This window comes from Lissotriton vulgaris, chromosome 1_2 (genome assembly GCF_964263255.1).
Source record: "Lissotriton vulgaris chromosome 1_2, aLisVul1.2, whole genome shotgun sequence".
NCBI lineage: Eukaryota > Metazoa > Chordata > Amphibia > Caudata > Salamandridae > Lissotriton > Lissotriton vulgaris.
In genome coordinates this window covers 95,352,926-95,374,351 of record NC_141686.1, presented here as the reverse complement: position 1 = coordinate 95,374,351, position 21,426 = coordinate 95,352,926, and the positions used below count along the sequence as shown (strand labels likewise).

At 44.0% G+C, this 21,426-nt stretch overlaps 1 protein-coding gene across 1 annotated transcript in view; it reads right to left on the bottom strand.

Moving 5' to 3' along the window:
- CECR2 (CECR2 histone acetyl-lysine reader) overlaps positions 1–21,426 on the bottom strand; it is a 453,428-nt gene that overhangs the window by 98,209 nt on the left and 333,793 nt on the right. Inside the window, exons 10-11 of the mRNA XM_086952894.1 lie at positions 16,013–16,142; positions 14,601–14,627 (exon numbers count right to left, since the gene is read on the bottom strand). Of these exons, the coding sequence (XP_086809020.1) occupies positions 14,601–14,627; positions 16,013–16,142 (157 nt within the window). The remainder of the gene's footprint in view (positions 1–14,600; positions 14,628–16,012; positions 16,143–21,426) is intronic.

Genomic DNA, 21,426 nt, shown 5'->3' with positions numbered 1-21,426 from the left:
GAACATTACAGGTTTAATCTAACCTCTAATACTTTACGCTAGATCTTTAACATTACCAAAAGCGTCTAGTTAATGCTGATGGTTTTCAATATATTTATTTTTGTGTTTCATAGAGAGCGAACTTGACCCGTTAGGGTATCAGAGCGCTTTATAGGATTAATAGGTTGTACACAAAAAACATAGGAAGGGGGGAGGAAGCATTTGGGGAATAAAGACCGGTACATATATTTTACAAGAACGAGAAGTCTAACGGCTCATGGTTGGGATGCCTGGCGGTGCCGGGTGGGTAGCATCCGGTAAATCCACAGTGAGGTAGTCATAGGATATAAAACAAAGTCACTGAGGGGAGTACAATGTGATCGAGCAGGGGAAAGACAAAAAATTGTGTAGCCCTTGTAAAGTCATTCTCTCATAACTGTAATAGTATTAACTTTTTGAAGCATGAAAACTAATCAACCAAGTGCACATAGAATTCAACACATGGGAAAACTAATTGCTATTCAGCTAAAAATGTAATTTGCTAATAAATCAAAAGTCATTAATATAGAGCTGTGACATTGTAAATGTAAACGAATAAATGTGTGTATTTGTCCTTATGTTAGAAGTTCATGAGGCAAAAGAATGCAGAGGGTAAGTAAATGACGCATATTCGTGTGCTTTTGCTAGGTACCTACTAACAGGGAAAAATTAGAATGGTGGGAGGTAAACAGAAGGGTTCAAATTCTATATCTAATGTCTGTTGTGTTTGTTTTCATATTAGTTCCCATTGAGACCTAGTCTGAAAATGGTTGTTTAAACGAAACAATGAAAATGACTCCAAGAAAGATGGCCTCCACGCATGCGCGGAGTAAGCTAGAAATGAGTGAATGACCTGTGCTCGGAGCGAGAGATGTCAAGGTCAGCTTGGCCTGAGACCAGGAGTTGTGCCAAAGGATGCTTGCATTTAAAAGCCTGGGAAAGGAAGACGTTGTTACCTTATTATGAATAAAATATACAAGGAGTGAATGACAATTGCAAACGTGGTCAATTAAATCATGAGAAAGTATTGGGAATGACAGTGCGAAAATGGAGAACTGGTTTGGACAAGGAGGACATAAAGTGATCATCACCACCCCTCCAATGGACCAATGAGAAATGATTACGGACCCTAAAAGTTTAAATTTTGGGTTAGATAGTTAGTAAAAAGTGTATATAAGAGCTTGTGCGTAAGAGGGAAAAAGTTGTTTCCATGGATTTTATTTCGCACCACAACATGCTGTCGGTTTGAACAATTTTATGGTGCAAAGACGTTGAAATATTTTTGGACTTTAAATTTTGAAGGGGCAAAGATATTGAATGCGGAGATCTATGTCGGGAGGGAGACATCAAGGTGGTTAGAAAGACAGTCAGCTTGGGAACCTGTTCTATGCAGTTCTGTCATCTTCCTATGGCAGATTGGTAATATGGATTCTACATTTTCATTTCTTGAAAGTAATTAATAAATGCTAAATTTGTTGTAGAGATCCTTCTTTGAAAGAGACACTTGAATTGGCTAGAGGTATCGAAACATTAATTGTCTCGCAAAAAGAATCGAATAAGAATAAAAATGAAATTGTTAGTGAGACAGTTAATGCTTTATGTACCAAACCTAAGTTCTTTCCCAACAAGAACAAAGATAATTTTAAAGAGTCAAAGAAACCAAGTGCATGTTATAGATGTGGTTCATCTTGACATTTAGCCAATGCAAAAAATTGTCCTGCACTTAGTAAAACGTGTTTAAATAGCAAAAGACAAGGGCATTTCACTAGAGTGTGTAACAGAAATTCAGTAAAAATGAATGCTATTGAAAATGTGGAAGATTTTATTGATAAGTGTTTGTACCGTACATAGTTCAAAGAAAATTGTTTTATCCATAGATTCAGATTTGGATGATGGGGTCCTTTGTGTGATGTCACTATTGGTGATGTGGACATTCAAGTAACTGTTGATTCAGGTTCTCCGGTTACGATTATTACTGATGTATTATTTGATAAATATTGGAATTCTGTGCAATTATTCCCTCCTGATATTCATACCATATCTTTTGGTGGTCATAACATTGATATGTTAGGATTTTTTCAGGACAACATCAGATTTCAAGACAGATGCATTTCCACTTTATGTAGCCAAGAAAGGGTACAATATGTTGGGCTGGAAAGACCAAGGGAAGTTTGGAATGATTTTAAGACCTGGTACATCATGTCCCATCTCTTTAGTTGATATTCCTGCTACTAATACCCCTTTGCATCAACTTCTTCTTAAACATGATGCATTATTTAAAGATGAGTTAGGTTTAGTACATGATTTTGCGCATCGTATTATTTTAAAAAAGGATGCAGTTCCTGTCATTCATGAAGTGAGGAATGTACCACTTTCCATCAGGGCTCAACTTAAACATCTGGAGCAACTTTGTTTAGACAAAGTGATTGAATTTATCAATTCCTCTGAATGGGTTGCTCCGATTTTTATCGTGAAAAAAAGGGGTCCAAGGACATAAGATTATGCATTGATTTAAAATCCTTAAATAAAAATATTCTTATTGATTGTTTTCACTTACCTAAAAAAACAAGATCTAATGGTTTTACGGTTAAAAAAAGAGAAATGTAAGTTTATGGTGGATAATATTGACTATCTTGGTCATCACATTTCAGAAGCTGGTATTTCTCCCAAACAAGATCTTGTTAAAGCCATTGTGGATAGTCCATGTCCTGTGAATAAGGATCAGTTGAGGTCTTTTCTTGGAATATGAGAGTACTACTCTAGGTTCGTGGATAGTTTCGCTTTGCAAACTGAACCTTTAAGGAAGTTACTGAGAAAAGGTGAACAATTCATTTGGGATGAGTCTGTAAACAAGGTGTTCATTGATTTGAAAAAAACTTATTGTGAATGCTCCTGCTCTACATTCATTTAGAGATAATATTCAATCTGTTGTCACTGTGGATTGGACTTGGGGCTGTTCTTACTCAGCTGCTAGATGGAGTTGAGCAAACGGTGGGATTTGCATCTAGGTCTCTCTCTTCGTCTGAAGGACGATATAGTGCCATTGAAAGAGAAGCCAAGGCTTGTCTGTGGGCCACTAAACATTTTGTGACTTTTCTTTGGGGTAGGAGGTTTGTTTTAGTGACGGACCACAAACCTTTAGTTTTTCTCTTGTCTAAAAAGGATCATGATAATCTCAGTCCCAGGCTGGTAAAATTGCTTTCCAGGATGTTTGAGTTTAATTTTTTTATCAAACACATTCCTGGGGGGAAAAACACTAGGGCAGATTTTCTGTCTAGATGTCCGTTGAGTGACGATAGTTGTTCTCTTCCTTTTAATGATGATACTGAGTGTGTAGTAGGTTTAGTTGATGGTTTGGTTGTTTTAGAACGTACCATTAATAGTGCAGAATGGTTGGAATGTGTCAAACAGGATAAGGTTCAAGAGTTAGTAAAAAACCACATCATCAAAGGTTGGCCAGATGAAAAAAATCTTGATTTGGGTTTGCGCCAATTTTTTAAAGTCAAGGATGAACTTACGGTAGAGAATGATTTCCTCATGAGGGGGACTTTGTTAATACCTCCAAATAAACTCCAAGTAAAATTGCTAAATCTACCTAATCAAGGTCATCTTGGCATGACTGGCACCAAAAAAAGATTAAGTTTATATTACTGGTGGCCAGGAATGGATGTGGATGAGGAGAATGTTGTTGGACGTTGTACAAGTTGTTTTGAAGCCGATAAATCTTTGAAGCTTCGCAATACTCCTCTTCACCCAGTTTATTTTCCACATGGACCGTGGGGAAAATTGGGTATTGATTTCATTGGTCCCATGTAGGACTTGAAACCTCACATGAGATTTGCTTTAGTTGTGGTCGACTATTTTTCAAAATGGGTGGAGTGTAAATTTATGTCTGAGCCTACTACTGTTACTGTGATTGATTTCTTGGATGAATTATTTTATAGAGAGGGCATTCCAAAGTGCTTAGTTTCTGACAATGGGGTTGAATTCAAATCGCATGCCACTCAGAAATTTCTCTCTAATTTAGATATTAAACATTTGACTGTAGCTCTGTACAGCCCTCAGGGAAATGGTATGGTGGAACGGGTGAACAAAATGTTGAAGGACACCATACAATTAGCGTTTATGCAAGGTTCTAATATTTTCAAAGCTGTTCAGGAAAGATTGTGGAGCTATCATAACACTCCTCGACTGGTGTCACTCCTTTTGTTTTACTCAAAAGACGTTTTGGTTCGTATAAGCGGAGTCTTTTTTGGGTTTTAGATAAAACAAAAGTTGGTGAGAAATACCTATCATTGATCACGTTCGTGAGAATGTGGAAAGAAAACAATCTAAAATGAAAATTTCCTATGATGATAATTTGAAAACAAAACATGTGCAGTTTATGGTTGGTGATTAAGTTAACGTTGAAAGACCTTTCAAAGGTCAAAATTTTATTCTACTACTAGAATTGTTAAGGTTTCTAAATATGCTGTTTTACTCGCTAATGGTAAGTGGTGGAGTAAGATGAATGTTGTTCTTGTAAATCAATTTGCTTTTAAGAACTGTAAAAATTACATGGACTACAATCTTTCTGACAGTTTGGTTCCTAATCTTCAAGATTTTAGTTCTTCATCAATTAATGACACTCTTCAACTTTCTGGAGGTGGTCATTCGAATTCTTCTCAACAATTGTCTTCATCTACAACCTCTTTGGAGAATCCAAATCCAGTTTGTTCCGGTGGTAATGCATCTTCAGCGTATTCAGAGATCTTAGTTGGTTAAAATGGAGATGTCAATCCTATGGATGTGTCATGTGTTCCTAGAAGGAGCAATCGCAATATTCGTGCTCCGAATTATCTCAAAGAATATTTTCATTGATTTTGTTGTGTTTTTTTTGTTTTGTTTTCTTTTTCGGAAAGGGGGAAGATGTGTTATATTCTATGGTTTAGAATGTTTGCCAGGCTATCTTCCCTAGCCTGTCTCTGTAGCCTTTAGAATGTTTTATGGGGATTCTGTAATCTTGATTCGAGGTCTGGCAGTTACTCCAGCCCTCTGTTTTAGACTGTTGTCGTTTGGGATGCTGTGAAGGAAATTAATAAAGAAAACTTCCTTCTACATTAATGTCTTCGCCTTTCATTTACAAACCGGATTTAACATGTAGATCTGGGTGTCGTCAGCATACATGTGGTAGGAGATATTGGCCGTAAGAAATATGCTACTTACCAGTAAGCATCTGTTCTTGGCATGTAGGGCTGCTGACATTCATATCTGTGCATAGATCGCCGCCTAGTGTTGGGTCCGGATGATTGCACATTGTTGTCCTGGAAGAGTCTTCGAAGTATCACAAGATAGGTGGCTCCTCCCCTGGACTACAGTGCGCATGGGCATCCTCTCCATCTTCAGATTGTTTTTCGCCATTGTGGCAGAGATGGAGTGTAATACAGTAAGTGATGACCATGCCTGGGAATGATTCTGAGTGCTACAGCTGCGACAGGCACCGGGGAGGAGGGCGGGGCGATATGAATGTCAGCAGCCCTACATGCCAAGAACAGATGCATACTGGTAAGTAGCATATTCCGTTCGAGGCATGTGGGCTGCTGAATTCACATCTGTGCATAGAATAAATAGCAGTTACCTCCTTAGCGGTGGTTGCCCGTGCCAGCTGCAGCAGTCTAAAAAAGGGTTTTGAGAACAGCCTGTCCTACAGCAGCTTGCTGTTTGGCGTGTACATCTACGCAGTAGTGTTTGGTAAATGTATGTATGGTGGTCCATGTGGCTGCTCTACATATATCCTCTAGGGGAATGTTACCGAGGAAAGCCATGGATGCCCCTAACTTGTGTGTGGAATGCGCTCTTGGGGGAACTGTTAACGTGCGTTTAGCCTTTTGATAACAGATTTGTATGCACTTAACAATCCATCTGGCTATACCCGATTTGGGAATGTGGTTGCCTTTGTGTTGTGGGGAAAAGGCAACAAACAGTTGCTTAGTTTTCCTGAAATCCTTTGTCCTATCAACGTAATACAGGAGAGCTCTTTTAACATCTAAAGTGTGCAGTGCTCGTTCTGCCACTGAATCAGGAGTTGGGAAGAAAACGGGTAGCTCTATGGTTTGGTTAATGTGGAACTGCGACACCACCTTAGGAATGAATGTAGCGTTGGTACGCAGCACTACCATATTAGCATGAACCTGCATGAAAGGCTCTTGAATAGTTAGTGCTTGAAGCTCACTAACTCTTCTTAGCGATGTGATTGCCACTAGAAAGGCCACTTTCTATGTTAGAAACTGTATCTCACAAGAGTGAAGAGGTTCAAAGGGTGGTCCCAATAATCCGGTGAGAACCACGTTCAGATTCCAGACAGGAGAAGGAGGGTGTCTGGGAGGAATCACTCTTTTGAGACCCTTCATAAAAGCTTTAATGGCTGGCACCCTGAAAAGAGAAAGATGCTGTCTGTTTTGAAGAGAAGTTGCCATCGCAGCCAAATGTATCCTGATGGAACTGTATGCCAGATTGCATCTGTATAGATGTAGCAAATAACAAATAATGTTTTGCGTGGACGCATCCAGCGGATTTATGCCATTATTGGAACAGTAAATGACAAATCGCTTCCATTTGGCCTCATAGCATGCCCTGGTAGTAGGTCTCCTTGCCTCCTTGATGATGTTCATACAGTCAGGGGGTAAGTTGAGGTAGCCAAACTCTATGACCTCAGGAGCCATATTGCAAGGCTCAACTGTTGCGGATCTGGGTGCTGAATGTCTCCGTGGCTCTGAGTGAGGAGACTGGGAGTGAGGCGCAGTCGTTGGTGAGGCACAACTGAAAGTTCTAGGAACGTGGTGTACCACGCCTGCCTTGCCCACGTTGGAGCAACCAGGAGGAGCGTCATGGAGTGTTGTCGCAGTTTGCGTGCCACTAGCGGGATGAGAAGTGCTGGAGGAAAAGCGTACGCAAATCTGCCTGACCAGTTCATCCATATCGCATTGCCCTGAGACTGCGGGTGTGGGAACCTGGCGGCGAAGGTTTGGCATTTTGCGTTTTCCTGTGTGGCGAATAGGTCTATCTCTGGATGACCCCACTGCTGGAAATATGGTTGGAGCACCGAGAGGTGTATCTCCCACTCGTGCATCTGATGGCTGTGCCTGCTGAGCAGGCCCGCCATCTGGTTGTCTTTGCCCGGGAGATGTTCCGCCATGAGGAACATGTTCCTCTGAATGGCCCACTTCCACATGCTATGGGCTAGATGAGACAATTGTGGAGAGTGCGTGCCTCCCTGCTTCTGGATGTAATACATGGCAGTCATGTTGTCCGTCCGGATCAGCACAACTTTGTTGCACAAATGCAACTTGAATGCCTTCATTGCCATGAAGATTGCCATCAGCTCCAACAGGTTGATATGCATCTTTTGCTGCTGCTTCGTCCATAGTCCCTGCACGGTATAATGGACGACGTGCGCTCCCCAGCCCTGGAGAGATGCGTCCGTTGTCAGCACTATTTGTGGGACAGGCTCTTGGAACGGTCGTCCCCTGCAAAGGTTTTGTGTGTTCCACCAATGCAGAGAGTTGTATGCACGATCGGTCACCAACACTAAGTCTTTTAGATGTCCATGAGCCTGGTTCCACTGTCGTGCTAAGCACTCTTGAAGGAGACGCATGTGTAGCCTCGCGTGTGGGACAATGAAGATGCAGGAGGCCATCATACCTATCAGCTGCATAAATACCTGCGCTGGGAGGGAGTGCTGGGGCCTGAATTTCTGAATCAGCAATTGCATGCTGTTGACTCTGGCAGCGTTGGGCTGCGCTGTCGCTGTCAGAGTGTTTATTGTCGCACCAAGGTACTGCTGCATATGTGCGGGTTGAAGGTGTGATTTTGGGTAGTTTAGTGAAAATCCTAGACTGTGTAGGAGGTGAATTGTGCGGGCTATGTGGTTGGCACACTGCTGGGCTGACTTTGCTTGGAGAAGCCAGTCGTCCAGATAAGGATAGACATGGATGTGTTGTCTCCGAAGGTGCGCAGCCACTGTCGCCAAGCACTTGGTGAACACCCTGGGGGCAGCAGTGACCCCGAAAGGTAGGACCTTGAACTGGTAATGCTGGTTGTTGACAGTGAACCTGAGATATTTCCTGTGACCTGGGTGAATGGGAATGTGGAAATATGCATCCTTTAGGTCTAAGGTTGTTATGAAGTCCCCCTGACTGAGCAATGGCAGAACTTGTTGTAAAGTCAGCATGTGAAAATGTTCTGACAAGATGTACTGGCTCAGGGGTCTGAGGTCTAGAATGGGCCGGAGAGACCCGTCCTTCTTTGGGATTAATAAGTACAGTGAGTACACCCCTGTACCCTGCTGTTCTAAAGACACAAGTTATATGGCCCCTTTTTGCAGCATGCAGATTACTTCTTGCTGCAATAAGTGCATGTGCTCTGCGGACATAGGACGGTGCCTTGGGGGTATGTTGGGAGGAGTGGAGGTTAGTTCCAGACAATAGCCATATTGGATAAGTTGTCTCACTCACCTGTCTATGGTAATGCCTTCCCAGACTGGCAGGAACTGCTGGAGTCTTCCCCCGACTGGTGTTATATGGTCTGGGGGCAGTGACAAGGCGTCACTGTTTAATGGTGGCGGAGGATCTGGCATTATTATTTCCATGTCCTCTGCCTTTGGTGCTGTTCCCACGATATCCACCCCTGTTATAGGTGGTCTGTGAGCTCCCCTTGTTGTATTGGGCTTGCTGCGATGCTGGACCTCTAGAGGCTCCCCTGTTACCGGAACGACGAAAGGAACTGCCCCTGAACTGTTGTGACTGCAGAGTCCCCATGGATTTTGCTGTCTCAATGTCTTTTTTAATCTTTTCAAGGGTCATGTCTACATCAGGACCAAAAAGAAAGTCAGGATTAACTGGCTGATTGAGCAAAGTTGTTTGGATCTCTGGTTTAAAACCAGAGATGCGGAGCCAGGCATGCCGTCTCAGCATTACACTAGTGTTGATGGCCCTAGCTGCAGTGTCTGCTGCATCGAGTGCACACTTGATGGATGCATTTGAAATCAGCTTTCCTTCCTGTATCAGCATTTCTGCTCCCTCCTTATAAGCATCAGGCAGGTGTTGTAGGAGCTGCTCTAATGTGTCGTAGTGGGCCCTATCATATCTGGCTAATAGGGCCTGTGTATTTGAGATCCTCCAAATATTAGCCGCTTGAGCCGCTACACGTTTGCCAGAAGCTTCCAAGATTTTGGATTCTTTGTCCGGAGGAGGAGCATCACCACTTGTTTGAGAGTTTGCTCTTTTGCAAGCATTAGCCACTACTAGGGAATCCAATGGGAGCTGGCCTTTAATGTACGTAGGGTCCACAGGCGCAGGCCGGTATTTCCTTTCAATCCTTGGGTTTACAACCCTTGCCCTTGTGGTCTCCTTGAAAATGTCAGTAGCATGTTTAAGGACACCCTTTAGCATAGGCAATGTCTTCACTGATCTTTCTGAGGTTGATAAGGTATCAAACAGAAAGTCTTCCTCCACTGGGTCAGCGTGCATTTCCACGTCATGGTTATTGGCTGCCCCTTCAATCAATGCATTAAACGCTGCCGTGTCTACAGTAGGCGAGGTCTTGACAGTATATGACTGAGTATCAGGCGTGGTGTGTGGCTCATCAGGGTCAGCAGGGTCAGTCTAGGGTTGAGGTTCCTCCTGATCTGCGTCAGCAGGATAAGTAAATTCATCCTCATTGTATCCCTCCCCCACATCCTCATTGGTGCGTGTGGGAGAATAGGCATAGTGTTGTACATATGACTCCACAGGTTCAAAGAGAACAGGTGAGGTGGCAGAATCCCTTTTCCTTTTGAGAGGGCTTTTGTATGACTCCAGAGGATGTTCTGGAGCGATTTTCCGTTTGTGGATGGTGAGTCTGCCAGATTCCGAGTCGATGAAGAGCTTCGACTGATTGTCATATGAGGGTGCCTGGAACACCACCTTCTCCTGAATGGACTGAGACCTGGAAGTACAGACATTTTTTTGGACGTCTCTGTACTGTTCTGTGGCTCGAACGCTTTGGGTCGAGCGGTTGGGGGCAGTCCGTATTTAAGTGGTGGAGGAAGCACTGGAGACGAATCGACCTTTTTTGAGGGTGGCGTTGTCTTCGATCCGACTGACTTCGATGGATCACCAGCTTGCTTGCAGCCTTGCGTCGACTCGAGCTCCTGGTGCACAGCAGGCACGGTGTTTTGCTTCAACAAGATATGCTCTTTCGGGTCGGGTTTGTTCTTCGACTCAAAGGCCTTGCTTAACATTGGCTTGGAGGCTGTAAGCTTCGGATCGACAGTCTGTTTAGCCTTGAGTCCTTTGCCAGTGTCGCCATGTTTGGACATCGACGGCGTCAAAGCGACGTGTTTGACCGTAGAGACAGGCTTCGGCACCCCACTCTTCGGGCCGACGCCCCCTTGTGACCCCGAAGGGTCGATGACACTTTTAGACTTGATCGGAGCCGACGAATCAGAGGCTGTCGATCCGAGAACTGTCTTCAGCAGTTTCGATTTTGCATCTGTCGGTTTCGATTTCTGTGGATCGACCGATGGCTCCTTAGAAGTATTCTTAGCCGGGCTGTAGAATGTGGAGTAAGATCTTGGCTAAGGCCTTCCGGCGATGCCTCGACCAGAGCCATAGAGAGTACAGTGTCAGTATTGGGCCCCGCGACTGCGGGTGGGCCTTGCTCATCGCTTGAGTCGTCATAGACGGCTCCGATGGCCTCTTCGTCGTCTCCTACCTCGACGACGTCTTATTCCTGGACGTAGTCTTCTTCTTCATCCACATCGAAGTTAGAGTCTTGCTTCGACGCAGGGTTCGACTGCTGGTCAGGAACCTCTTCATCGACGCCTTCATCGTCATCGGCCTCTAAGATGTTCTCCGAGTCAGGCGCCGTTTTCTGCGCCGACTGTCGTGCGGCGCGTCGTAGTCGAAGCGTCTTCTTAGACCGGAACTTGGAACAGGCCATACAGCTGGCCTCGTCGTGGTCCGGAGATAAACATTTATTGCACACTGGGTGCACGTCAATGTGAGGGTATTTGGAGTTGCAGACGGGGCATCTCTGGAACGGGCTCGTTGTTGGGGCCTTTGGTGTCGAAAAGGCAAACGGCCTCCGACGTCCTGTTCGAAGAACTGGATCAAGTATTGGCACAGAACGAGAGACAATACAGACGCTGGAAGGCCTTTTGGCCTTGCAAAAAGTGTTTTATATTGATTCCGAACTGGAGTCAAGAAAGTACATCCGAACCCAATGGCGGAAAAAAACAATCTGAAGATGGAGAGAATGCCCATGCGCACTGTAGTCCAGGGGAGGAGCCACCTATCTTGTGATACTTCGAAGACTCTTCCAGGACAACAATGTGCAATCATCCGGACCCAACACTAGGCGGCAATCTATGCACAGATATGAATTCAGCAGCCCACATGCCTCGAACATAGAACTTCTGCTAGCGGTTCTAGGTAAAGATTGTAGAGGGTAGGGGACATGGTTGATCCTTGGGGGACCCAGACGGTGATCGGAGAGGGAGCGGACAAGTTACAGTTGATTAGAAATCTCTGAGAGCAGTTCTGGAGGAAGGACCTAAACCATTAGAGAACGAGGCCATCCAGTCCCATCCTGAGTTTAAGGCGTTCGAGGAGTATTTAGTGGTTGACCGTATCGAATGCAGAGGATAGATCTAATAGGTTAAGGAGACAGATTTTACCTTGGTCAAGAGCTTGGAGGGCATCATCCACTATGTGGAGATTGGTGGTTTCAGTGCTATGCCCAAGCCTGAAACCGGATTGGAAATCGTCTAGCAGGTGGAAGTTGGTGATGTGTTGGCTTAACTGCTGTTGCACACATTTCTCCAGAACTTTCGTTAGGAGTGGGATATTGGATATAGGTCTAAAGTTGTCAGGGGAAGCAGGGTTCAACGTAGGTTTTTTTTAAGACATACACTGAATGTGTTATATTATTTTTTTAAATCTTATTGGCCCATGGCAGGCTGAATCTCACTGCATTCATCATACTGACACGTGTATTTCTGCCCACTTGCCATTGCAGAAAAAAAGATAAAAATTGTAGTAGCTCTTTGTGGTAATGGGAGTCTGTGTGGGAAGTGAGAGGCAAGTTAAGTATGTGAAGGAGTGCAACAGTAACAGTCTGAGCCAGAAAGAAGCAGTGACTGCGATCTACTAGCAATAGTAACATGATGTATCACCAATAAACCATAAACCGGCGACACCTGAACTTGAGCTCCCAGCCTTGTATTGGATTTTCTTTCCATTGCATAAACTATGAGAAAAGGGCCCTGCTTGCCTCTGCCTGCGACGCGCAACAAGTCAGACTGCCTCCAGAAGCCATCAGTGAAACGTGGGCTTTGGTCGTGACTTCCCCGCTTCAACAAATCGCGCGATTCTATGCAAATAATTTCAAATGTTGCACTAATATGGCAGAGGTTAGCTATAGGTGGCATTGGGGGGGGGTCATTGCAGGGTAAGGTGGTGGTCACATTTGAGATACATGAGTGAGTGCAGCACAAGACGGCAGTAGCGTCAGTCATCATCCAGATAAATATATGAAACAACAGATACCAAGGCAGCAAGGCGTTATCATTAAGAGAATGGGCGATATTTCGAACAAGTTAAGAGAAAATGTTGTATAGAATTTCGATCATGGACTCAACTACTCCACCACCAGCTCTTCGACCACCTGCCAACAAGCATTTGCAATGCAAAATGGCCCACATTTGCAAGAGTTTAAGATATTGGCATTGTAAATGACAATGTCTTTTATTTATGTTTTTAAAACCAACACATAAATAAAAGGCATTGTCATTTATAATGCCAATAGCTCAAACTCTTGCAAATGCGAGACCTATTGCATTGCAAATGCTTGTTCCAGTTGCTGTTCACCAGAATGATTACAAAATAAATGTCTTTTGATCAACATGCATGTGTAACATTTCCAATGGTGAAAGTTGTATGTGGCAGCTTCAGAAAATGTCTGGGTCAATGAACTTTTTTTAATTTTTTAATTTGTTCTTTTCACAAATTAAGCTTTGTATAAAAATTCGAGAACACTGTCCTTCTCAATCCAAATAACTGACTAACATATCCACCATTCAAATTACTTTCATATTTCACTATACTAATTCACCACTAACCCTTTATGGGTTCCAGAGTTGCGTGCTCCTCGCCGAAAAAGCGATTTGACGCATCGTCAGGGATAGTAAAAGCTATATAAATGCAATTACAATACATAAAATATAGTTCTACTTTATATGGAAAAAAGTGAATGACACCTGCCCAGCACATGCAAAGAATCATAGCAGCAAGAAGCACCAGAAATGTGAGTTTTTAGCTTTAAGATTTACGTCCAAATTAAAACGTGCTGACCTTCTACCCCAAAGTAGTGTCGATTCTGCAGACAAAGTAAGAAGAGAAAAAGTGCCCAAATTAACCAAAGATAATGTTAAAATGAATTAGTTTATTATTTTTATATGGTTTCTGCTAGAACTGCTTTTGTAAATTGACAAAAGGGGTAGGGATTCGCCTGATAAAAAGCTAACTTGCTGCCAACACTGTATGAGGCAGGAATATCAACGTGCTAGATATTTTAAGGTGGGTGGCATATCTATTGGTGTTTGAAGATTACTGGAGTTAAGGAACGGGACGGTTCATAATTATTTAAAGGCGCAAGAAATCACACACTATTATCTGATGCACAGTAATAAAAACAACCTGGAAGGATGCCTCTTAAAAAAATCACCCCTTTCAGGGGTTTTCTACCTTGGAGTAAAAAAAAAAAAAGGCAGTGTGAAAGGAAAACACCATGAGTCCTTCAAGGTATCAGGGATGTGGTCATTTCTGCAATCTATGCATTGAGACACTACACATTCGAGGGTCAATGTCCTTTTACTGGGCTAAATCCATGTGATTATAAGAGCTGAAAGACAGGAACCATGTGTAAGGTACTGGATTAATGTGTTGTTGGATTCTGGGTCTAGATTAGATTCCTACACGGGAAAATGTCCCAAACCCATGGAGATGAGCAAAGGGTCTCCCAACCATGGAGCTGGCAGAAGAACTGTAAAGCTCGCTGTGTAAGGGACAATGCAGTCGAAGTTGTTTGGGCAAAGCTGTACATATGGACTGCACTGGGCAGAGCACCGTCACAAAATAAACATGCTGGGCGTACAAAGTCAGGTGGGAGTGGGCTCTGATCCAGCTTAACAGTCTGAAAAAAGTGCTGAGCAAAGGCCTTATCTGAGGGGAGGACATTATCAAAAGATGGGGTTTCACACAAGAATAGAAGCTATTGGATATGGGAAGAATCATCCTGCAAAAGGAGGAGGACAGAGACCATCATAAAGAGGCAATCAAGCTGGCAACTGGAGAGCTCTCCTTATGCCTCTTCATTGGTGTCCGCATTAATACCTTGTTAGATTAAATTAAGGAATTTATTGGAGGATAAGCCAAAGGTTGTTGGCAGCACAATCCACAAACTAGGATCGAAAGATGAAATTTAAAAAAACAGATCATTGCAGCAGTTCTAACAAAAACCTTTTTAGATTGTGAACTGCATCAAATTAAAATACTGTTGGATACCTTTGTAACCAGTTTTCCATGTCAACCCTGAGGAGAAAACAATTGAATATTTTTGAAAGTCACTTTTTAGACTATACACACCAATAGAAATGTACTTTTAAAACAAGCTCTGCTTTTATAAGGCAGCTAAACAAACATTATATACATAAAGAAACAACTTGGGCCTTCAAAGGAAAAATCAAATAGTGTGGAATGAACGGACGGTGTGTTTTTTTTCTACTCTTGTTTTAAGGTTTTGCTAACCAGAAGCAGACACTTTAAATTCATACCATGTCGTCACAACTGAACAATGACTTCCCGCCAGAATCAGACAATCAGTAGATCACATTGACTTTTAAAATAATTATTGCTCTGCCTCAAAAAAATTAAGAATTTTCTATAATGGACCTGGGAAGAGTGCACCTCCAAGGTCTATCATCCTAAACGTGCTTCTTATGGGTGCATCTGAGAAAAGTGGATATGTATAGCAAACACCAACTCTCCTTGCAATTCAATACACAGCAGAAGGTAGTGTTTACTGTCATATTTACATATGATTAGAACTATTTTCAAGTGAGAGCAACAAGCCTATATCATTATTATATATTAGCCACAATTACTTTTGCACGGACAACCCAACCTCAGCTTCTAATGCCATCTAAAATGCTGTTAGTTTGTAAGAAATGTTATGTATCTGTAAGAACGATACAGTAGTACAAGGATCATGTATCACCTAGATGTACCCTTCACACACAAAACATACCCTGTGGACGGATTCCTAAACACCTTATTAAGTCAACTATACCATGAACAACACCTCCGCCGACAATCTCGTCTGGTTCTAAAACCCAAAGCTTGTGAGAATATTTGCATGAAACAGGAAATCTTAGGCAATGGGAGGGAAATAAAGCATAATGCAGGTATTTACACAAATCTAAACATACTCTGATTTTAGGCATGAATATGAATTAATGAAAATGTATAAAGCGTGCAAATGTTCACAGGTGTCTTGGTGGTAGTGAAACAGTGACAACGCTAGTTTGCAATTAACTGGAATAAGTCTGGGGCGGTTTGTAACACGTTGGAAACTACGGGTTTGAAAACCACAGGTTTAATTGATTTCCAAAAAAGAGTCAGGCTGTTTTCGGTTTTTAGATGCAGAGGTAGACTATTCGTTAGTTTTACAGCGCATTAGACGCCCCCCCCATGTTGCTTAGAAAGGTCCATAACATGCCAATCAATATTCCAAAATTTTAAGTCGTTTGAGCTGGAGTATCTGAAATCTTTCAAGCATACGGATCCTGGCTGCCCCAACACTATTAACCATTTAAAAGGCCATCTATTTAATGTATTAAAAATAAATTTTACACAACCTAAACAAACGGCTTAGCAACATAGCAAACTACCAAAAACAATAGATTTTTGATACTCACATGTCCCTGTTCTTCCGCTGCTCCCAAATGGGGGAATGGGGTTCCAGCAGTGACAGATCACTACCCCCGTCAGTACTCGAATCTTGCAGCCAAGAACGCTCTTCTCGGAGCTTCCGCCTCCTGGTACGACCTGTACAGATGGGTGGAAAAGAAACCAATAGTTCTGAACCGAATGAAGAAATACATCTATACTGCTTGGATCTGATCAAATAATCCCTCAAGGTGACTGCTATATCAGATGAACAAACGTTCCACAGAGTCACACCAGAACGGCTACTTTTTTTAGTGGGGGAAAAAAAGATTCATGTACATCAAAGGAGCCTTTAATTGGGATACTCGGACAGGATGAGAATACAGTTGCATCTATCTGTACCTCACCTCCACACCACATAAGCATCAAAGACGTGTAAAGCTGAGCAGAAGATTGCATTGATATTCCGAAGACTTCTGTGAAATATAGCACCAACCATAAATAACTTGTCCTTTCACTTACGGTTGCAGATACCCATCCAGATATGAAGTTTATCAAGAAGACAGGGTGTACTCAGATTTTAAATATACACCTTCAGATGCACCAATTAGCCTTCATCTTACCTCGCCACATTTCTTCTCGACTATACCATGCATGCTAAAACTGTTTTACTACACAAATTCTTATGTAAAGTGCTTTCGATTTTAATATAAGATGCAATCCGTCCTTCGAGTGCTGTGTCTACCGCTGGTCAAAAAAACTGATGTTGGTTGAATGGCTGATTTAAGATGGTAGTTTGCACTTCCTGCTTAAATCCTGAAATGCGTAGCCACGCATGACGACTAAGTAGGAAACTAGTGTTTACAGCTCTAAATGCAGTGTCTGCTACATCAAGTGCGCACTTGATTGAGGCATTTGAAATTAATTTGCCTACTTGTATAGGGTCGTTTGCCTGCGCCTTGTATTAATCAGGTAGATGTTGTAGTAATGTCTCTAACTGAGCATAGTGAGCCCTGTCATATCTTGCAAGGAGAGCTTGTGCGTTAGCAATACGCCATGTATTGGTAGCTTGTGCAGCTATCCTTTTGCCTGAAGCATTTATTACCTTAGATTCTTTATCGGGGTGGTGCTTCACCTGATGTCTGTGAGTTTGCTCTTTTTCTAGCATTTGACACAACTAGGGAATCTAAGGGTAGCTGTCCTTTAATGTAGGCAGGATCCCCAGGAGCAGGCCTGTACTTTTTCTCAATTCTAGGGTTTAGAATCCTAGCACGTACAGGATCTTTAAATACTTCTGGAGCATGTTTGATGACCCCTTTAATCATAGGAAGAATTTGAACAGACCTTTGTAATTGTTCAAACGTATCTAATAAAAAGTCTTCCTCTGCCTCATCTGAATGCATGGTGACCCAATGATAGATGGCAGCCCTATTCAGTAAGTGCCCAAAACTAATGTTGTCTTCTGAGGGAGAAGGTTTTGATGGATATGAATGTGGGTCAGGAATATCTGGCACATCTTGTGGGTTTGGGTACTCCCAATCCGGATCAACAGGGTAGGGAAAAGGCTCATCTGGGTCTACCCCTCCCCCTATGCTATACTCATCCTCATTTGGAGGTGTTATTTTTACTGGTGTTTTGGAGAGCGCTCAGCTACTCAAGCAGAGTGTCCCAGCGCTATCAGACCCAGAAAGGCACGGAAAAGGAGTATCTGACAATTATTGGCAGAACAGCCACGTTTTGAGCTCTTTTCTAAATGACAGCGGATTCTCCATCTTCCTCAAAGACAATGGCAGTGCATTCCAGGCTCGGGCGCAAGATGTTTAAAGGAGCGACCCCCGATCCAGGCACGCCTAATTGCCAGGATCGTGGCCAGTGACAATGATGCTGAGCGTAAGGCTCTGGTCGGATAGTGGAAGCCAATCCTATTTCTAAGATAACGGGCGCCAGTGCCATGAAGGGTCTTAAACGCGATTGTAAGCGCCTTAAACGCGATGCGCTTCCATATCGGCAGCCAGTGGAGAGATTTCAGAAGTCCTGTGGTGTGAGATCTCCGGCCGAGGCCAAAAATTGCTCGCCCGCCGAATTCTGCACCATCTGCAAGCGCGACAGGAGGTACTCAGGAAGGCCCAGATAAAGCACATTAGCATAGTCCAGCTTTGAGCCTATCAGGGCTTGAACCGTGATCTTCCTATGAGCGATGGATAGGAATGGGAGGAATTTTCTTCACATTTTTAGCATACCAAAACATTTTCCAAGCCGGCCCAGAATCTGTGGTTTCAAAGTGAGGCAGTTATCAATCTTCACTCCCAGATTCATAGCCACCATGGTATCAGCAGAAGGTGGAAACATATCCGCTGGCCACCAGGACTTCCAGCAAGGGTCCGGAGGCCAACCAAAGAAAAGAACCTCTGATTTGTCTGAGTTGCATTTCAGCTGGTTTAGTTGGAACCATGCAAAGACAGCGCCCAGACAGTTCTTAATACGCTCTCCATCAAAGTCTGTGTGCTTTCCACAGGTAGAAAGAAGCGGAGTGCCGTCGGCCTATGAGACAATCTGGGCTCCATAAGACTCAGCCAGTGCCGCCAGAGGGGACATATAGATATTAAAGAGAGTGGGGCTCAGTATAGACCCCTGCGGAACACCCACCTTCAAAGACAGCACCACGGCTGAGTATGGGGGGGGGGGGCCCAGATCATCTGTTGGCAGTCAGAGAGAAAAGACTTGAACCATCTGAACACCGTTCCCCCTACACCGATCTCCAAGAGTCTTGCAAGGAGGCGGTCGTGGGGAACGGTGTCAAACGCCGCCGATAAATCCAACACCACCAGCAATGCTTTACCTCCGTTATCCTGGACCTCTTTGATGGCCTCCGACACCTCTAGCAGTGCCGTTTCGGTGCTCATATTCGCCCGAAAACCGGACTGGGTGTGATGGAGAACCCCATGCGCTTCCACAAAGTCTGAAAGAACAGACTACACGTGCTTTTCCGCGATCTTAGCCAGGACCGGGAGCAGAGATATAGGCCGATAATTGGCATGAATGCTCGGGTCGAGGGAGGGCTTTTTTAAGAGAGGAAGAACCAAAGCCTGTTTCCAGGCCGGCGACACTACCCCTATCTCAAAAGAGTGATTAAGAATCGGATTAATGATGGGGTTGATAGTATGTGCAATTTTGGCTAAAAACTTAGCGGGACAGGGGTCCAGTGGAGAACCCGATTTAATTTTTGATAAGGATTCCAACGAGGCTTTAAGCCCAATGGGGGAAAATTGGACAGTGTGGGTTGTCCAGAGGCAGGCAAGAGAGAAAGGAGTCCTGGATTGGGGGTTACCACTGGTGCTGCAGGAGGAAAAGTTACCTGGATGCTCTTGATTTTATTAGCAAAGAAGCTCGCCATTTGAATGACCCAAGGTTCAGAAAAAGAGCTGTTAGGTGTAATAGAGGTCGGCGATGTAAATTCCTTCACAATCAAGAAGATTTCCTTGCTAATGTTAGTGGCCACATCAATCCGCTTAGCAAAGTAGGATTTCTTTTCCACGTAGATTTCCCTATGGTAGGCCTAAATGCAACGCCTATAGGCCTACTTCAGTGGTTCAGTGTAGTTCACACGCCACGCTCTTTCGGCCTTCTTACAAATCCTGCGGCTGGTATTGAGCGCTGGCGTAAACCAGGGTCCCGAGGCACAAGAGGAGTTCTTAGGCCCCAACTGAGGGGGTACTAACTCCCTTATGCACTGCGTGAGCCACAGTTGGAAAAGCTCCAGATCCTCCTCCACGTTGCCCGTAAGTGAACAAGGGTATACTGTCATGTACTGTGCGAAAGTATCCGCTGACACCCGATGAAAAGCACGAGGTATCAGGAATTGGCGGCCAGGTCCTCTAATGGTGGAGCTAGACTTATGCAGAATGTCAAAATTCACCAACATATGGTCAGACCATAGCACTGGTTTGGGTATGGCAACTACAATGGGCATTGTAGAAAAAATCTGGTCCAGCGTGTGCCCTTTGTTGTGGGTAGGGGATGCCAGATACGGCATCAAGCCCAGAGGTTTAGTGGTATCTAGAAGTTTGAAGGTATCCGCCGCATCTGCCAAATCCATATGGATGCCAAAAAGTTAGCAGTGTTTAAACTTCACACTCCTCGACGAAATCACAGAATCTAGCTCCTCATGAAATAACCCGGTGTATGTGGTGAAGAATGAGGAGGAGAGTTTTCAGGAGAATTTTGAGGTGAAATGTTAAGAGGAACAGGAGATGAAGGAGAAGGAAGTATAGGAGAAGAGGGGTGCATAGGAGATGTGGCAGAGTCCTTCTTGACATGCACTGCAGGTGTAGGTGCTGTGTTCCTCTTCTTGTGTGGTGTAGTGGATACATGACCTGTCTTTAGGTCAATGTAGATCTTCTTTTGTAGAGAATCAGGTTGGAAAAGGTCTTCTCCTTGCGGAACCTTTGTCGGCGCCGATTTTTTCGGTTCCGGGCGTGGTTGCTGCTTGTCTTTAGCCTTAGGAGTGGTTACTGTGTCCTTTGGCGTGGATTTTGGCACCGAATGTATTGTTTTTGGATTTGCAGGCTGTTTCGAGGGCTTTAGTGCATCGGAATCAGGCCTTGGAGGTTTTGGTACCGAAGATATTGGCTTCGGAGTGGAAGCTGGTCTCGTCGGCCTCGAGGCGTCAGACGCCGGCTTAATATTTTTGTCTTTAGAAGTCGACGGTTTCGGAGCCGGGACTTCTTTCAGTTTCGGTGCCGAGGGAGCTGGTGGGATCGGCACGTGCGGCTTGCTCGGTAAGGAGCTACCGGAAGGCTTGAGTATTTTCTTCGGAGCCGGGCTCGATGGCGGGGCTTTAGAAGTGTTTTTTCAGTCGCGACTGGGCCCCGGAGGCATAGTGTTGACCTTTCCCTTCGATTTGGGTGGTGGGTATGGGGCAGGGGCATTAGTACTCAAGCGCTGACCCGATGGTATGGAGTCATCGGAGTAGTCTGCCTCGGATACGATTTGGAGATCGTCTGAATCTTCTTCGGGAACAAGCGGAACTTCTTCTTCGAAGATATCCACCGGTTCTGGAGCCGATCTCTGCATGTCGTGTCGACGGGCCCTCCGATCTCGAATCGTCTTCTTGGATCGAAAGGACGCACAGGCTGTGCAGCTGGATTAGTCGTGTTCTGGCGATAAGCACAGGTGACAGATCTTGTGATGGGCACTGTGTAGAAACTTTGCTCCACACTTGGGGCATCTTTTGAATGGCGTCCTTTCCATGAGGTGTAGGCCTCACGGCGTGATTAGGCCCAACGGCCCGTGTCGACGACCGGAATCGAGCTGATGGAGTCGAGTCGACTTTTATCGATATCGAAAGTAGTTTAGGGAAGTTTGAATACGTTTTTAAGCGTCGAAGTACTTGAGAAGTAGATTTCGAACCGGAGCGGAAAAGTTTCATCCGAACCCAGTGGCG